Source organism: Neovison vison, chromosome 4 (assembly GCF_020171115.1).
Source record: "Neovison vison isolate M4711 chromosome 4, ASM_NN_V1, whole genome shotgun sequence".
Classification (NCBI taxonomy): Eukaryota; Metazoa; Chordata; class Mammalia; order Carnivora; family Mustelidae; genus Neogale; species Neogale vison.
Genome location: NC_058094.1, coordinates 151,570,550 through 151,588,159, shown reverse-complemented (window position 1 = coordinate 151,588,159; position 17,610 = coordinate 151,570,550). Strand labels below are relative to the sequence as shown.

Here is a 17,610-nt window from a genome sequence, read left to right as displayed (position 1 = left end):
TTCTGACGTTCCTTAATTTGTAGAAATGTGATTATTTTCCATTGTGTTTTTCTTGTTGTAGTTATGTATAGGGTTAGATATTCATACTTTTATTCTTAGTTTTCCTAAACTTTGAGAAGGAGATTTGGTTCAGGGTAACTTTTCTAACACTACAGTATTCCCTTATCTCAAGCATGCACATTGTGTTAAAAATATGACAGCTCGCCTTCTGGAATTTCGTAGTTCCGTTCCCCCTCCCTACATTTCTCTGGATTTTGTGGAACTCAGGTCAGGTGAATACATAATAGCAAAAGGCTCACACACTTACTCTAAGAACGGGGACTGCATCTGTTGTGTCCAATGTCGTATATCCTGCAGTTAGCACAGTGTGTGACAGATAAGAACTCAGTAAATATCTGTGAAGATAAGAACAAATGAAAGTTTACTAACGCACAACCTTCCAATTCCATCCCCCTTAGTCCCACATAAGAGCTGAACTGAGTTGACAGACAACAGAGCCAATCATTACGCAGACAAGTGTTTAGCTTTTCATCAGGGTTAAGCAGCTTCAACCTGTTTCTACTTTTGTCATCTTCCAGATGGGGCCTTGGATCAGGTAAGGTTGACTGCTTTAGGATTTATTCACACAATACTGTGTGAGGGGCTGGTATTAAAGATGAAAAAAGGCAGAGCCCTTGGCCTTTTATAACAAGAAACGGGTGTGTTCTGTATCTGGACAGCTTGAGTACCATAAGGCTCAACCCAAGAAGAATGCCAAAACCTTTTCTTTTTGTCCTTTTGATTTGGGGTGGGGCAGAGAGGTCATTTAGAGTAAGTGTTTTTGATGCCTACGTCTCAATGTAGAACCGACCAGGTGAAGGAAATGAGGGGCTTCAGGAGCTTTCTGGAGGAAAGATCTTCCAGGAGCCTTGGAGGTAAGAGAAAGCATGTTAAGTTTAGGGGAAGCGCTAAGAGTTTATCTTGGTTTTTAATTCCCACAGCAGCGTATTCTGAATTCATTTAGAGCTCTTACAACATTCGCAGTAATTAAAGTTAAGGCTTTTTTGTTTGTTTTGGTTTTTAGTTTAAAAAAAAAATGGTTGGGCATTGTCTTATTCCATTCAGACTGCTGTAACAAATTACGGTGGAGTGAATGGCTTATAAACAAGATGCATTCATTTTTCACAGTGCTGGAGCCTGGAAGTCTCAGATCAGCGTGCCAGCCCGGTCCTGTTCTGATGAGTACCCTCTTTGGGGTTACATACTGCCAACTTCTCTTTATATCCCAAGGCAGAGAGCAGAGAGGGGAAGGAAGCGCTCTCCTGATGGTTGTTTTTAAGTGAAGATTTACTGGGGCCCGTGCTCTGCTGTTCTTTAAAAATTACATTATGTGGAAATGTTAGTACAAAAGGGTTTTCCTTGTACCAAACTAATGTAGATCTTTCCTATCGGTTTAATGCTTCACTTTTCCGTGGAAGCTGTAGTTTTAACAGTAGCTTTCAGTAGCCTGGTTAAAATCATGGGCTCTATCTTAGTGTTTTTCATCCCCAGGAACTAGGGCAGTGCCTGCAGCAGTCCTGGAAATTGAGCCTAGGTCTCATTCTTGTGTCTAAATTAGCTGATTCATTAAAATATTAAATTGTTTAAAGATGAAATTGAGTATCCATCTTTACATTTGGAATTTTGGTGGCAACTTTGAATGCAAGTAGTTAAACTAAAGTGGAGATGAAACACAGCTGTCCAGATGCCTGAGTTATCAAAAGACTTCATAAGTAAGCAGTTCTTTAGAAAAATGAGCTCTTTTGTTCAATTTCTGTAGCAGAGCCCACATTTATTTGTATAGAAAAATTCCATTCCACAAATAAAGAGTAGAAATTAAGGAAATTTTTAATGCATGTAATACTTTTGTTCTGAGTCTAGAAATAATATTCAGTGCCCAAGTAACTTACAGGAATGACTGTGGTAATCTACCTTGATTTACATCTTTTTCTTGATGTTAATATCTAAATTCCCTTTTAAAAATCCATGTTATTCCTGAAGTTTCTTCTGATGTCACCTTCAGAGTTTTAGACTACTGAAGTATTCTTTAGTAAAAACATTTCTACAAAATTAACAATTGTTTATGAGAATAAACTCATAAGTTTAATTTATTTAATCAGGGCTTTATTTTACCTCGTTAGAAAAGAGAAGGAGAAATGCTCTGATTTGTTCCCTGCTTTCATAATCAACATTTTGAATAAACTGATGTCTCTTCCTCCTTGAGTTTACTCACAGAAAAAATTACTAAGTTGAAAGTGCCATTCTGTTCCCTCCAGTTCTTTTCAGGGGGCCTAAACAGCCTAGATTCTCGCATCAGCATTTGAGAAGTTTTTGACTGAAATAGCTAACCCTAGAAGGTGTTTTCACATCATGAATACATTTAATAATATTGAGTAGAAAATTGTTTGCCACCGTTTTAAAAGAAAATAGTTCTCTTCTGTAGAATTCAAACTTTTTTTTTTATATTTAGAATGTGTTTTCTAGACAAAAATGCTAAATGGAGCAAGGTCCATGAATAACAATTGAATCAGAAAAACGTGTTCAAATTCATTTATTCAGGAGATGACTTTATTCCGTAAAGTGCTGCGTATGTTTAGTTGAGAACATTTGTGTACTATGCATTATATTTTGAAAATCAAGAATGCCGTTCCTTAGCTTGCTGTTGGAGGAAGTCTTCTGGAAGTTTTATCACTAGCATTTTCTCTAAGCATAGGATAATTTTAACTTGGTATCTAGTAGTTTTACCCTGGGGAGATGCTAAATATGTAGACCCATTTTGTAACCTCCAGTGGTCTTTTGCATTGACGTAACATATTTTTTTTTTTTGAGTATTGTTTACTTGGTAGGATATAACTTTCTGGAGAAGATTCTCAAAACTGAGCGATCCAAACGTTATTGTTGTTAATTTCTGACGTCTAATTTTCCTGGAAAAAATTAACACGAGGACACCATGATACCCATATCTGTTCCTCACTGCCTGCTGACTTTATAAAACCTCTAAATTTTGGTGCCTATTATGCAAAGCACATATTTAATGTGCAGATGCTCTATTCACTAAAAAAAATTACTTCCTTTGTCACGAGATGGCGCTGCACACAGTTCTAAATGGGCTCTTCTTCCTTAGGAAAGAAATTGTGCGGCATTCAAGAGAGAGCAGCAGAGCTTTTGAATACTCCCACTTTGCTTCCACGGTACTGGAAAGTAATATAAAATGGCTAGGCAAAAGGAAAAACAGTTCTCCAAGAACTGAGAAACAGAACAAAAATGAAAGGGAAGGATGAAAAAAATAGGAGTATTAAAGTGAAGATTTTAAGCATGTAATTATTAAAAAAAAAAAAGAAAAAAAACACAACTATTTGGGATCCTTAATATTGCCCAAAAGAGAATCCCTTCCTCCCCATTTCCTTCCTCACTGAACCTAAGTACAAATTCAAACTTGGCAAGAGAATCACATGTCACGATGTTTTCGATACGCCAAGGTAAGCAGTGGGCAGAAATAGCCATCTCTGGTTTTTTAGCACATTTGCAGTGAATTTTTGCAGAATGAATACTACTTTTCCACTTCAAGTTTTTAGTGCCTTTCCATGGCACTCAGAGTTAAATCTGGGCTCCTGGAGTTACTCAGAATAGCAGATTATGAACTGTTTTATGGATTTGCCATGACATAACATACTTATTGAAAAAATCAATCATGTCATCAAACACATCTTAATTCAGCTGACCTTTTTCTTTCTTATCAAGGCTTTCTTGAAGAAGGAGCTAGTGTATCGATTAGCTATAAGCTATAAGCACAGTAGGACTGTGTTAGAGCACTCCTCACCTACCTCTGTCAGTCTGTTTTGTTTGTTTGTTTGTTTTTTGGGGTTTTTTTTTTTTGCTTTTTTTTCTCTTGCTTCATATGCTCTATCCCCTGTGGCCTTTCCACACCTAAAGTCAAGGAAATGAGTTATTTTTTTGCATTAGGGCATCTGTACATACTGTTTCTTTTTCTGAAATGCCTTTGCTGGATATCTTTTCATCCCTCATACCACACTGTGGATCTCACAGAGTATTCCCTGGGCCACCTCATCTATAGTCAATGATTCTATTTCTATTTCATTAGCACCCCTTCTTTTTTTTTTTTATGTCTGTTTCCAAAAAATGTAACTATATAAATGAGGCACAGCCTTCATATTTCAAATAGATTTGAGCAAGCCGTATAATGGGCCCTCTAGTGAGCCACATCATACATTAGCCTAGGATAGATTCTAAAGAAGCATACAGAACTTTATTTAACCCTGAGCCTCTAAAAATTACTTTTTAGTATTAACATTTCAGGAAGCTATCCAGAAGACCCTTTAGAAAACACTGCTCAAATTCATCCAAGCTCTGCATTTTGTAGAAGAGGAAACCGACTCGGTTAGTAATTGCTGTGGAATAAGTCTAGCCAGCAACAACTCTTTGATGGACACAGTTCTACTGAGAGTGGATTTATTTCCACAGAGTGATTGATCCCGCTCCTATCACTATTTTTCATTGCTGCTGTCTTACTATATTTGGGCTGCATTTTATCAACCTTGATTCCAGTAGCTGTCTTCAAAATCATCACAGACCAAATTTTATCACAATATCCAAAATATTTATTTGGATTCGCGCTTCTTACTTTTCTCTCTGCTTCTACCCACAAAAAGCTGTTATTCATTATTCAATTGCATTTTGGCAGGTCTCGTTATCGCATGGATCAAAGAGAATAGCAGATTTAGTTCAGCGTCGCCCTCCCCCTTCTAATTTAAACTTTTAAAGGGAAAGTGATTTGTTACTCATTCTCGTTACTCTTAGAAAGAAAGGACCCCAAAGAAATAAATACTAGAAGATATATATATATATGAGGACTTTTTCTCTGGAGTTATTCACAGTCTAGCGGGGAAATTGACGTAAATACCAGCAATTATAATGTGTCAGGCTGTGATATATTCAGTGACAGAGAAAGGTTAGCTGCGATGGTGGGTTCCAGCTTCACCTTTCTGAAGTGGAAATATGTGAGTTAAATGCAACTAACAGACAGGGTCTTACCATGTGGAGGAGGAGAAAGGCCGAGGTAACACCGTAACATAGTCATGCTGTATTTCCCACCTCAGAATGCTCTAGCCTGACTAAATGCTACAGACCTTAGGATTAGCTGACAGTCTACAGTTATATCTTTCTGGGACCCTCACAAACCAAAGCAGTGTCCCAACTGAGATGACCGCTGACACCTTTTAACCTTGCTTCATAAAATCTCAATTTAATATTATGCATGAAATTATGTAATTTTATTGATATCTCCTAGTGAAATGAAATCTTTGTAAGAGGAAGACACTGTATTTTAGTATATGTGCTGCCGAAGTGAGCACAGGAAGACACTGTATTTTGATTGCTGTACCCTCAGTGCCTAGCAGAGTGTCTTTTTTTTTTTGAAAAATTTTATTTATTTATTTATTTTTATTTATTTTCAGCATAACAGTATTCACTATTTTTGCACCACACCCAGTGCTCCATGCAATCCTTGCCCTCTATAATACCCACCACCTGGTACTGACCTCCCACCCCCCGCCCCTTCAAAACCCTCAGATTGTTTTTCAGAGTCCATAGTCTCTCATGGTTCACCCCCCCTTCCAATTTACCCCAACTCCCTTCTCCTCTCTAACTCCCCATGTCCTCCATGTTATTTGTTATGCTCCACAAATAAGTGAAACCATATGATAATTGACTCTCTCTGCTTGACTTATTTCACTCAGCATAATCTCTTCCAGTCCCATCCATGTTGCTACAAAAGTTGGGTATTCGTCCTTTCTGATGGAGGCATAATACTCCATAGTGTATATGGACCACATCTTCCTTATCCATTTGTCCGTTGAAGGGCATCTTGGTTCTTTCCACAGTTTGGTGACCATGGCCATTGCTGCTATAAATACTGGGGTACAGATGGCCCTTCTTTTCACTACATCTGTATCTTTGGGGTAAATACCCAAGAGTGCAATTGCAGGGTCATAGGGAAGTTCTATTTTTAATTTCTTGAGGAATCTCCACACTGTTCTCCAAAGAGGCTGCACTATTTATTTGACAGAGAGAGATCACAAGCAGGCAGAGTGGCAGGCAGAGAGAGAGGAAGGGAAGCAGGCTCCCTGCTGAGCAGAGAGCCCGATGAAGGGCTCAATCCCAGGACCCTGGGATCATGACCTGAGCTGAGCCACTCCGGAGCCCCACAAAGTGTCTTGAACATAATAGATTCTCGATAATTATCTGTAGAATGTGAAAAAGCAGAGAAGTTGATGAATTGCTTGTTGTGAGTTTTAGGGGGTGATAAAAGATGGAAAATGTAGGAGAGGAGGTTGATTTTGAAATTTATGCTAAAGATGTAGGATTTTATTCTATTGCTTACAGGAAGTCCTTAAAGGTGTTTGAGGAAAAGAGTAAATGGATGAAGAAAAGTATCTTAGTCAAGGCTTCATACTAAGTTTTCTGACTCCCTCATGAACAGTACCACAATAAAATCACTGAGCCTAACAGAATACGCTGTACAAATAAATAATAGGTATATGTATTCTCAAAATGTCAGTCAAGTATAAAGAGATGTTCTATTAACAATATAGTTATAAAATAGAGTTATTAACAATATGGTTCTTAATAAGTTACATTCTTAATCTAGATATTTTAAAAATAATACTTATTTTTAAGGAAGCCTCCCCAGAAAAGCCTCGAAATTTAGGTGTCATTAATTTTTTATCTCCTCTAGACTAACCTGCATTATCAGGTTAGTGGCTGATTATTTGCAAGTGTTTAAAAACAGTTTTAGAGGGGTTGCCTGGGGGGCTTGGTTAACAGGCAGATTCTTGGTTTTGGCTCCAACTGTGATCTCAGGATACTCTTCTCAGAGTCATGATCTCAGGGTTGGAGATCAAACTCGGGCCTTGGGTTTGTGCTTAGTGTTGAGTCCCACTGGAGATTCTTTCTCTTCCTCTATCCCTCCCCCCTGCTCACATGCACGTTCTTTCTAAATAAATAAAAAAATCCTTTAAAAAATAAATACAAAGACTTAGAAGTAATAACAATAAAACTCCTTAATGTCCTAGAGCTGTATAGATAGGTTAGCCACTAGGTAGATGTGCCCACTTAAATGCAACTTAATTAAAATTAAGTAAAATTAAAAAGTTGGCTCCTCCTTCATACTTACCAGATTTTTTTTAAATTTTTTATAAACATATGTATTTTTATCCCCAGGGGTACAGGTCTGTGAATCAACAGGTTTACACATTTCATAGCACTCACCGTAGCACATACCCTCGCCAATGTACAATGCCAACCCCCCTCTCCCAAACCCCCTCCCCCAGCAGCCCTCAGTTTGTTTTGTGAGATTAAGAGTCACTATGGTTTGTCTCCCTCCCAATCCCATCTTGTTTCATTCATTCTTCTCCTACCCCCTTAACCCCCCATGTTGCATCTCCACTTCCTCTTATCAGGGAGATCATATGATAGTTGTCTTTCTCCAATTGACTTATTTCGCTAAGCACTTACCAGATTTTTAAGTGCTCCTTTGATCACTGCAGAAAATGCCACCGAAGAGTATAATAATAGCTTAGAGGGCAAAAATGACAACAACCCAAAAGCTTCATCATAGTAGCTTCCATTTTTGTACTACATTTTTTTCAACACCCTGGTTTTCTGTGATTTCTTACTTGACTCTGGGCATGAGCTGTTGAGGTAGAAGATATAGGAATCCCCATCATCACCATCACTAAGAGGAGGGAAATAGGGGAGAGCAGCTCAGATGAGTCACCAGCTCCACATTGGTCACAGCACCAGAGCTGAAATAGAATTTTGACTCAACTACAGACACCTTTCCTGGGTGAGAGCTAGAAAAAAAAATAAAGGAAGGAAGGAAGGAGGGTGGGAAGGAAAGAAGGAGGCAAAGAAGGAAAGAAAGAAAAACAAACAAAAAAAACCTCTGAGTCACAGATTCTGAGAAGATCCCCTTCTAAGAGCGACCTGGAAATGAGGAAAAATGGGGTGAATTTGCACCCCTGACTGAAATCACCCCTCCTGTGATTCGGTATGCCAGGTTCTTAGCCGTGTACTGTGGAAACACTTGGCAAGATAAGATGGTAAAAGAAATACATGCATTTTCCTCAAATTGAAGGAAATGAAAGTAGGAAAGTAGCGGTCAGCAAATCCGGTCAAGAGCTCAGAATCCTCTAGTCATCCCAGGCCAGGCTGTTGATCTGATTGGCTGTGACGAGGGGTGATTGGTGGTGAGGGCAGCAGCTTCCTAGCAATGTCTGTGGAGTCTGGCATTCCTAGTCAATCGGGCATCCCAACCACACTGCCATTTGCTACTTTATCTTACTTTTGTTTATAAATACAAGCAAATGAGGGAAAATAAAAAGGGAAGGCTATAGTAGCAGCTCTACTGAGGAGGATATTCTCCATAATGTAGATTAACGGGAGAAATATGTTTAACCGATAAAACAGAGTGTAAAACCTTCAGCTTAAAATCCAAAGCTGTAAATCACATAAAATTCATGGCTTGGAGGACAATGTGTGACTCATAAAATTTCAGTTTGTGTAAGTGGATGTTGTTCCTAGCTACACATAAAGACACAGAGCTGCAAGACGATTTCCATAGCAGGCACCGTGGTGACACCCACCTTCACTTTGCAAGTGGCCCTGGGAGTTTAGATTGAGGACCTCACTGTGTACGTTTGGGGATGCAAAGGACAGCGTCTGAGTCCTGACCCTTTAAGGAAAGGTCCACTTGATGCTTATTAAATTTAATAAAGCAGGATCAAAGTTAATCAAGCTGGGAAAGAGTGAGGCACTTGCTAAGTGAGAATGAGTAGACATTGAGTAAACAAACACATTTGCAACAATGATTTTCCTCTTTTGGGTTATCTCATGGATATTCATTATTTTATTATTCACCACAAGAGAGAAGCTTCTTAGTAAAGTAATAAAATGTATCCAATGACTTTGCTGATGTTTTTGACCTTCCCACCCTCATTACCTTCTTCCCTCCCTCCTTCCTTCTCTGCCCAACTTGATCCCATCCCCCTCAAGGCAGTTGCTGTATCTGTACTTTGGCCAGGATCAAGATCTAGTTGGCTATTTTAACTCAGAAAATGCATACTTAAACATACATTGTGAGAGAATAAGAATTAAGAAATACTTTTTCCGAAGGGAAAATAGGAGAGATGAAATCTTTCAATGGCCAATAAACCCCCTAATTTCATAATCTATTTGCAGATGTTTTGATAGCAAGGGGATGATTATTTCTGCTATATATAGAGAGAGCGAGAGAAGGCAAGAGAGAGCAAGGATCCATCTTTGCTCTAATTAGCATTCCTTATATTGATACATGATTACTAACCTCCATAAGCAGGGTGACCATAACACTTCTCTTCCAAACCAGGGAATGTTTAAAAGTGAAAGGGCACTATTAATAATGAATAGTGTGGCTCATACAACAGTACCAGTGAGCGGGCGCAGTACCCGGCTAACTGTGATGTGTATTTGTCCTACTTTGTCCTACAAGGTTATTATGATCAAAAGCATAACACCTTCCCAACTTACTTGCTGACAAAGGTAGAATGTATCTTCTCAGTTATAAATATCGTAGAGTTCAACCAACACTTTTTTGCCTGCATTCTTCAAAGACTCTCTGTTTACCTCTTGGTGAAATGCATAATCTTGTTATTTATTTATAAGGGTCTGAGGGCTGAGCCGGTTAAAAAAGCAACATTGCTTTCATAACTCTCCATAACCAATGGCAGTGGTTTCTAGTTTGAAATTATGGGGATCTTCCTCAGTGACTCTGGTCCAGCAAAGAAGACATCTCTCTTTTGGTACAATATCACACAGCTAGAGAACTTTGAAAATTATCCTGGACACTTGGTTCAAATATTTAATATTCTGTCTGCTGGCCAGGATTTGAGATATATTATTACCTGGCCACTTTATGATTCATATTGCAGATTCTCACTGACTAGCAGAAGATTGAAATACATTTTGTGGATTTTTTTTTTTTTCTGTTACAATCCATGGTACCACAGAATAGGTCAATAATTAAAGAATGAGTTAATTAATTTTTTAAAGATTGATTGATTGATTGATTTGACAGAGATAGGGAGTGTGATCACAAGCAAGGGGTGTGGCAGGCAGAGGGCAAAGCAGGCAGGAGCAGGCTCCCCACTGAGCAGAGAGCCCAATGGGGGACTCGATTCCAGAACCCTGGGATCAAGACCTGAGCTGAAAGCAGATGCTTAACCAACTGAGCCACCCAGGCATCCCAAGAATGGGTTTATTAACTGCATACTTTAAATAATGTTTGAGACAAGAAAGTGATCAATTTTAATAGGAAGACAACATAATCTGACAGCACATAAATTAAGAAAGAATATAATGGTATCTTCATTAAAATACAGACATAGAAGTAAAATAAATAAGATTAAAAACAAACAAATAAACAAAAAATCATCCTAAAGAACTAAAGAACAGAGGGCATAGAAGTACCATCACTGAGAGAAAACCAGGAAGGGGGACTGGAGAGAGAGAGAGAGAGATTGATAGATCTAGAAATCTGACATATAACCAGAATTTTGTGTACCTGTTCTTTTTCAGGATAATTAGAAAAATGCAAGAGAATTTCTAAATAAACAAATGAAAACAATACACCAAGTTTAACTTCCAACTCCTCTGCCTACCACTTCCCCATTTTCTTCTTCCTCTTTTTTTTTAGATCAATGTGGATGTTTTCAACTGAAAGAAATATAAAACACAAGCCAAATTTGACAAAACTATTAAGGGGGAATATTTGGTTCATATACCTACACGTTTCGGAGGAACTGTGACGTGCATACATGGTTTGAATGGGACTCTAGGGCCTACACCCTGGGATTCTCTTGGGCCCTGTGTGTCATCTTCAATGCCAGGAGGCTTTTTTGTGGTGATAACTTTGCAGTTGTTTGGATGGAGATTAATGTTCATGGTATGGTGTTTGGTATTCCCGATCAAAGACTCAAGTTCCGCACTGGTTTCTTGGCTTGGGTAACCAGAGCACATTTTTTTTTTTTTTTTTTTTTTTTTTTTTTGGTTAGAGATCTGCTCTGTTCACAGAGTCATGGGTGAATTCAGGCTTACTTCCAAATGCCTGGCTGCAGGGCCATCACACCATTGGGTAAGTGTGGGATAAAGGATGAATTAGCATAAATGGCTCCTGCCCGAAGGAAATTCTAGAGATCATTATGCATATTCCAGTAAATAAATTATCAGCCTCATTTTTTTAATGGAAAAAAAACCCCACATTAGATGCCCATCTTTATTTATTCAACTTTTTAAATTTATTTAAAAAAAATGCTGTGGACCTATCAATATACCTGGCACCTGGCACCAAATATGGAGGCGCAAAGGCAGGAATGGGTAGGCATGTGATTATTGCATGTTGATTTCTACCTGACGCTCCTCTTTCTTCAGATCTTGCCATCCTCGCTTCACCAGTGGACTCTGATGTTCTCAAGAGAGGATTTCTCTGGGAGAGCAGCCATCCCGTGTGTTTTCTTTGTAACGTCAATATGAAATATCTTCCTCTATCTAGCCCCTAACATTCAGTCTGGCCTATTTTAACGTTGTCTTATTTTCTCTCCTGCCAATCTTTCCTTCCCCCCAGTTATTTCCCAGGTGGATTGAATCCTACTCCTTTCTACTATTTTAGAGAGAAGTTGCAATATAGTTATTTTTATAAGAAACAAGATTAGGTGCAAGAAACAAGTCCACACATATTTCCTAAAATAACATTGATACATTCAAACTTAGTAGTAACATTTGTGGGGCATATTTTTTTCCTGCTGGATTTAAACATGATGGAGGCAAATGTGAAATAGAATATGTTAAGTAATTACAATAAAAACACTGCTAAAAAATGTTCCAATATCTTTTCTTAGTTAGACTGATTTGTCAGTTGGCTATCAATATTGGAGATAGGTTAAAAAAATGGTACAGTTGTAAAATAAAATCTTGTGCAGTTATAATAATTGAAGGGCCACTTTATATATTGATAGGTCCACAGTATTTTGTTAAATAAATTTTTAAAATTGAATAAATAAAGATGGGCATCTAATGTGGGGTTTTTTCCATTAATAAATGAGGCTAATAATTTATTTACTGGAATATGCGTAATGATCTCTAGAATGATACATAAAAAACCTGTAGCATTTTTTCCCCAATATTGAGTAACACAGGAACTGGACAATTAAGGGACATTCTATGGAATTCAATTTTAATTTTTTTTAAAGATTTTATTTATTTATTTGTCAGGCAGAGATCACAATCAGGCAGAGTGGCAGGCAGAGAGAGAGGAAGGGAAGCTGGCTCCCCGATGAACAGATCCCAACGAGGGGCTCGATCCCAGGACACTGGGATCATGACCTGAGCTGAAGGCAGAGGCTTTAACCCACTGAGCCACCCAGTGAGCACCCTTGAATTTTAATTTTATGTTAAAGAATGCCATACAAAAGATTGTATAGATCTATATGTAGAGACAACGTAGAGATATATTAACTTTGGAAAAGAAATCAGACTAAAAATAATAGCCTGAATTTGCCAACTATAGCATATTTAATGCAATGTGGTCTTATTTTTTGAATGCTTGAAAATCTTGAATTGCTTTGTGGCTTTGTTCTGAAGATTGATTCTCACCTTACAAAGCTCTAGAACAAGATGTTGGAGAAAATCACTATTGTGTGTGTGTGTGTGCATGGTCACCTATTGAATATTTCTTTTTACTCAGGTTCCTCTTTTCTGCGGTACCTGATTATTCTCTTTGCTTTGCTGAATGGAAATTCCATGAAGTAAGGATGCTTTTTTTTTTTTCGTTCTATGCTTTATGTGCTAGGATAAAGGAGTGCACGATACACAATAATCAGACCATAACTATTTCTTACATGAACAGTATTTTTAAATGTGTTGTGCCTGGGGCACCTGGGTGGCTCAGTGGGTTAAGCCTCTGCCTTCGGCTTGGGTCATGATCTCAGGGTCCTGGGATTGAGCCCCACATTGGACTCTCTGATCGGCAAGGAGCCTGCTTCCCCCTCTCTCTGCCTGTCTCTCTGCCTACTTGTGATCCCTCTCTTTTTGTCAAATAAATAAAGAAAATCTTTTTAAAAAAGTGTTGTGCCATTCTTAAAATTTTTCTTATTCGTTTTATATTTAGTAACTTTTGCTTAATATATTACATTTATAAATAATTGTTGTGGCCTTTACTGAAGAAATAGTTTTAAAAAAATCAAAGCAAGAAAGACACAATCTAGAGGTTAGGCAACATTCACAGATTTTCATAGGATGACTTTCTGAGTAATCAATAGATCGTTCTCCCAAAATCAGTCCTAATTATCAAGACAGTAACTGAATTGATGTGTGGATTATAGAATATTGTATGAGATTGTCCTTGATAGAAAGGGCACTAAAAAAAATAGGACTTTTTAAAAATATCAGGTTCCCCATTATTTTGGTCAGTCTAAATATTAAAGGCACGTAGAATATCTGCTTTGACAGCATGTTACAAATCTTAGAAAATGCACTGTACCACCTAATGGACCTAATGTTCTCCTATAAACAAAGAGCATCTGGTAATGCTGTTCTTCTCTTAGTGGTTATCCATTCATCTCCTTGAGATCCTTTGATGGTATTCCAAGTGTGGGGTTTTTTTGTTTGTTTGTTTGTTTTTTGTTTTTTGTTTTACTAGACCCTTTGGTCGTAATTAGTGAGGAACATATTCAGTACTCACCATGATGAACATTTTCTTGATATTTAGCTGGAAAACTTAAAGGCCATGAGTACCTACGCTGGGCAATTTTGTAGCCTGTACTTAATCTCAAGCTATGTAGGTTGGTGTGGTCATAAGAGATACTAGTCATGAGACCATGCTACATTTAATAAAAATGTTTATTTATGGTAAATGTCCTTGACGACCCATTTCCAATTTAGCATTATTTTTTTCCTTAGTATGTCTCAAGACTTCTTCTTATATCTATAAATGATGCAGAAGGAGAGTTATTTCATTTCACCTAAATTGTTATCATATTAACTTTAGCAGTGACTTGGCAATGAAGCTAAGAACCTAACCAGTGCTTTGAGATCTGTCTCTGAGGGCTGGGTATATTGTAAGCTCTGTAGTATCTTGCATGTTGAAGTGATCCTCAAAGTGGAATATGAAGGCCTACTTAAATATTTTGAACCATGCATTTTCAAAAGACCAATAGGAAAGTGAACAGAGGGCATGAACATAGAGTTGAAAAAAATATGTATGTTAGCCATGTGAAAAGCTATTCATCATTGCTCATAAATAAAGAAAAGCAAATTGAATCATCTGTGAGCTATTTTTTGAGCAGTGAATTGGCAAAAGATGAAATATTTAAGGTTGTAAAATAATGCTAAGAATGTTGGAGAAAAATATTTGTGCATTGTACACAAAAATTTGATAGGATAAAAACTTTTATTGCAGCTTTTATTGCAATAATAAAGGACAATTAATCACAATCATCATCATAGGACACTAGATAAAGTGTAATGCATTCCACCACTGGAATGCTTTACAACTATTAAAAAAAGCAAAATAGATTTACATGTGCTGATAGGAAAATATCCCTCAACACTTATTATGAAATGTATATGTAATGAAATATGTAATGAGAAATTGTAAGTACAATATTCTTCCATTTGTATTCAGAAAAAACCTATATATCTACACACCCTTAAATAGATATCAAGTATTTCTAAAGGAATATATAAGGATATTAACACAGTGGCTTTCTCCAGGGTAATGTGCAGAAGTACTATGATAGAAAGGAAAATATCTTTTTAAGTCTGTTAGACATTTTTAAGCCAGGTACATATATTGTATTAATCTGTTAATATGGAATTTATATTGCTTAAAGGTATAAAATCAATGTTTTGTGAAGTTTTCTATGTACTTCAGAGCTTATATAAGCCTCACGTTCCTTTTTATCTGTCTTGTGAAAAATGAATCAATATTAAAAAATCAAAACATACTAGCTTATTAAAAGGATGTTCTTTGAGTTGAGTAATGGGAAAGGGGTAGTGGTACTATTCCAGTTGCTGAAGAATGTGTAGAACAACACTGGGCAGGGTGGTCAGAACCCAGGGTGGGGAGAAAGCCCTGCAAAATTTAGGAAGTATGGTTTGTGGATGTTAGTTTTCCTGGGCAAAAATTAAAAGGATTTCATAGCCATATACACTTGAAAAAATGATTGATTAAATTTTCTTAACAAAAGGAATGCAAAAGCTTTCTTGAAACTCTCCTGGGCATTCTGAAATGTTGATAGAGTCTTACTTTCTAAAGGTTTTTGTCCTGGGAAAAGGAATAGAACTGTGGACACACTGTTGAACCCTGATCTAGTAAATTTATGCATCCAGTAAGTTTAAAACTTTAAAAATCATTTTTTGAATGTTTAATGCTGATGAAAACTAAATGAAATTTCTTTAAATATTTAAACTGATGGCAAATTGAGTTTGATCAGTTCTTTTGAACTTTTCAAATATTTTTAACAAAATATTTATAACTACAACTATTAGAAATATATTGTTGTGTTGACACTGAAACCCTTTTAAAAATATCAGCACAAGCATTTTAGTTTCTTTTATTCTAACTTTCTACCAATTTTTAGATTGAAAATGACGCTAATTGAGTCCGGCTTTCAAATGTGAAGTAAGTTGACCCAAAGAGAAACAATGCCTGGGATTCAGTATCTGGGTTACCAACCGTTATCAGTGGGCTGTAGAACTTATGTTATTTTTCTGAATTCTTGGATTTTCTGAATTCTTGGATTCTCCAGGGTAATGTGCAGAAGTACTACGATAGAAAGGAGAATATCTTTTTAAGTCTGTTAGACATTTTTTGGGTGGGGAGAATTTTTTTTCTATTTTTTTATTTTTTTCTATTCAATATTACACTTAATTTGTTTTTCTGTTTTTCTATTTTTGTTTTGCTATTCAAAATTACATTTAATTTTTATCTTCTAGATTTTTAATTTTCAAAAAAGGTATTTTTTTTTTTTTTTTTCACAAAATGTCATTCACTTTTTATTTTATCACTGCCAAGATTCTATGTTAAACCATTGCCAAGTCATTATGTCTTGGCTTAGTCCGTAGTTGCCTTTGGAAATATAAGTTTGTTTCTCTTTTCAGCATTGCAGTGTAATTAATAGAGACCTCTCAAGTGGTGTTTTTCAACCAGGAGCAGTTTTGTCCTACAGGAGACGTTTGTCAATTTTTGTTTGTCATAACTGGGACAGAGGCTATTGGTCTCTTCTAGATTGAGGCCACAAATGCTGCTAAGCATCCTACAGGGCACAGGGGAGCTCCCCCAAAGAACTGTAGAACCCCAGATGCCAATAGTGCCAGGTTTGAAGAAACAAAATCTTATATGGAGATCAGTAGAATCTGTATTTTAAAGTACTTCTGAAAGTTTAACATGCAGATGCATTTATAAAAGCAGATTCTGATTCGGTGATGAATATGGAAAAGGACCAACTGTACTCACTTTACCCTTTCTGAGCTGCTCTCAGTTTCAGAGCCAGTGAGTAGGCAGGATGCCTTATATAAACATACAGGGAAGGCACTATCCCGAGTCAGCCAGGGTCAATGTGCATAGTCCAGCTGAAGGAGAGAATCAGCCAAACAAGTTGAGCTATATATCCAGTGCCATATTGTATTTATTATTCTGACTGGATTCATTGTTAACAATAAAATTGACCATCTGAGCTCCAGGAAGACTGGCCTTAGTGCCTTTTTCCCCCCCCTATTTACTAAAAGGGGAAGAACAATGTTATTTGTCACCCCATCACAAAAATTCCATTTTCTTTTTTAACCTTACATAATCACAGTTTGGCTGGTGGGCACTTTAAGTTGGCCCCTTAGTCTCCTATCCCCAGCCCAGTTAACATCAAAGGCATTTTTACTTTCTGGTAACAAAAGGCCGTTCCAACCTAACTTGATATTTTTCTAGTTTTGAGCATCAGCTACCCTTGGGAGTCCTGCTTTCTTTCTAGTATCCTATTATACTTACTATTATATTATATATATCATAGTTAATATTATAGATTTTTTTGGTATAGATGAAAATCTGAAGACTGGAAACATACTAACTAACTAACAGAATCCATCATGGGAAATGTGCTCTTGATGATTTTGGTGTTGGGCCACTGTTGGGCAATGCAGCCAATGTTTTCATTGGCCCGCTAATCTTAATATTTCCTTCCTTATACTTTAAATTTGGTTTGCTTTTTTTCTCTACTCTTTTAAGGCACAAGGTTATATTTGTGGTGGGAGATCTTTCATATTTTTTAATATAGGCATTTACTGCTATAAATTTCCTTCTGATCATGGCTTCTGCTGCATCTCACAAGTTTTGGTATGCTGTGTTTTCATTTTTATTTATCTCAAAGTATTTTCTAATTTCTTTGTGATTTCTTCTTTGATCCATTGGTTGATGGTATTAATTTCCACATGTTTGTGAATATTCCAGATTTCTAATACTGACCTTTAATTTCATTCCTTTGTGGTCAG

General features: G+C 37.0%; 1 protein-coding gene across 5 annotated transcripts in view; it reads left to right on the top strand.

The window, feature by feature from the left end:
• The first annotated feature begins 511 nt into the window (after window positions 1–511).
• PCLO (piccolo presynaptic cytomatrix protein) overlaps window positions 512–17,610 on the top strand; it is a 530,926-nt gene continuing 513,827 nt past the window's right edge. For 3 of the 5 annotated variants that reach the window (XM_044245920.1, XM_044245919.1, XM_044245917.1), the window contains exon 1: window positions 512–595. In XM_044245920.1, coding sequence (XP_044101855.1) covers window positions 579–595 — 17 coding nt within the window. In that variant the 5' untranslated portion in view covers window positions 512–578. The remainder of the gene's footprint in view (window positions 596–17,610) is intronic. The other 2 variants (XM_044245921.1, XM_044245922.1) reach the window with 1 other exon arrangement.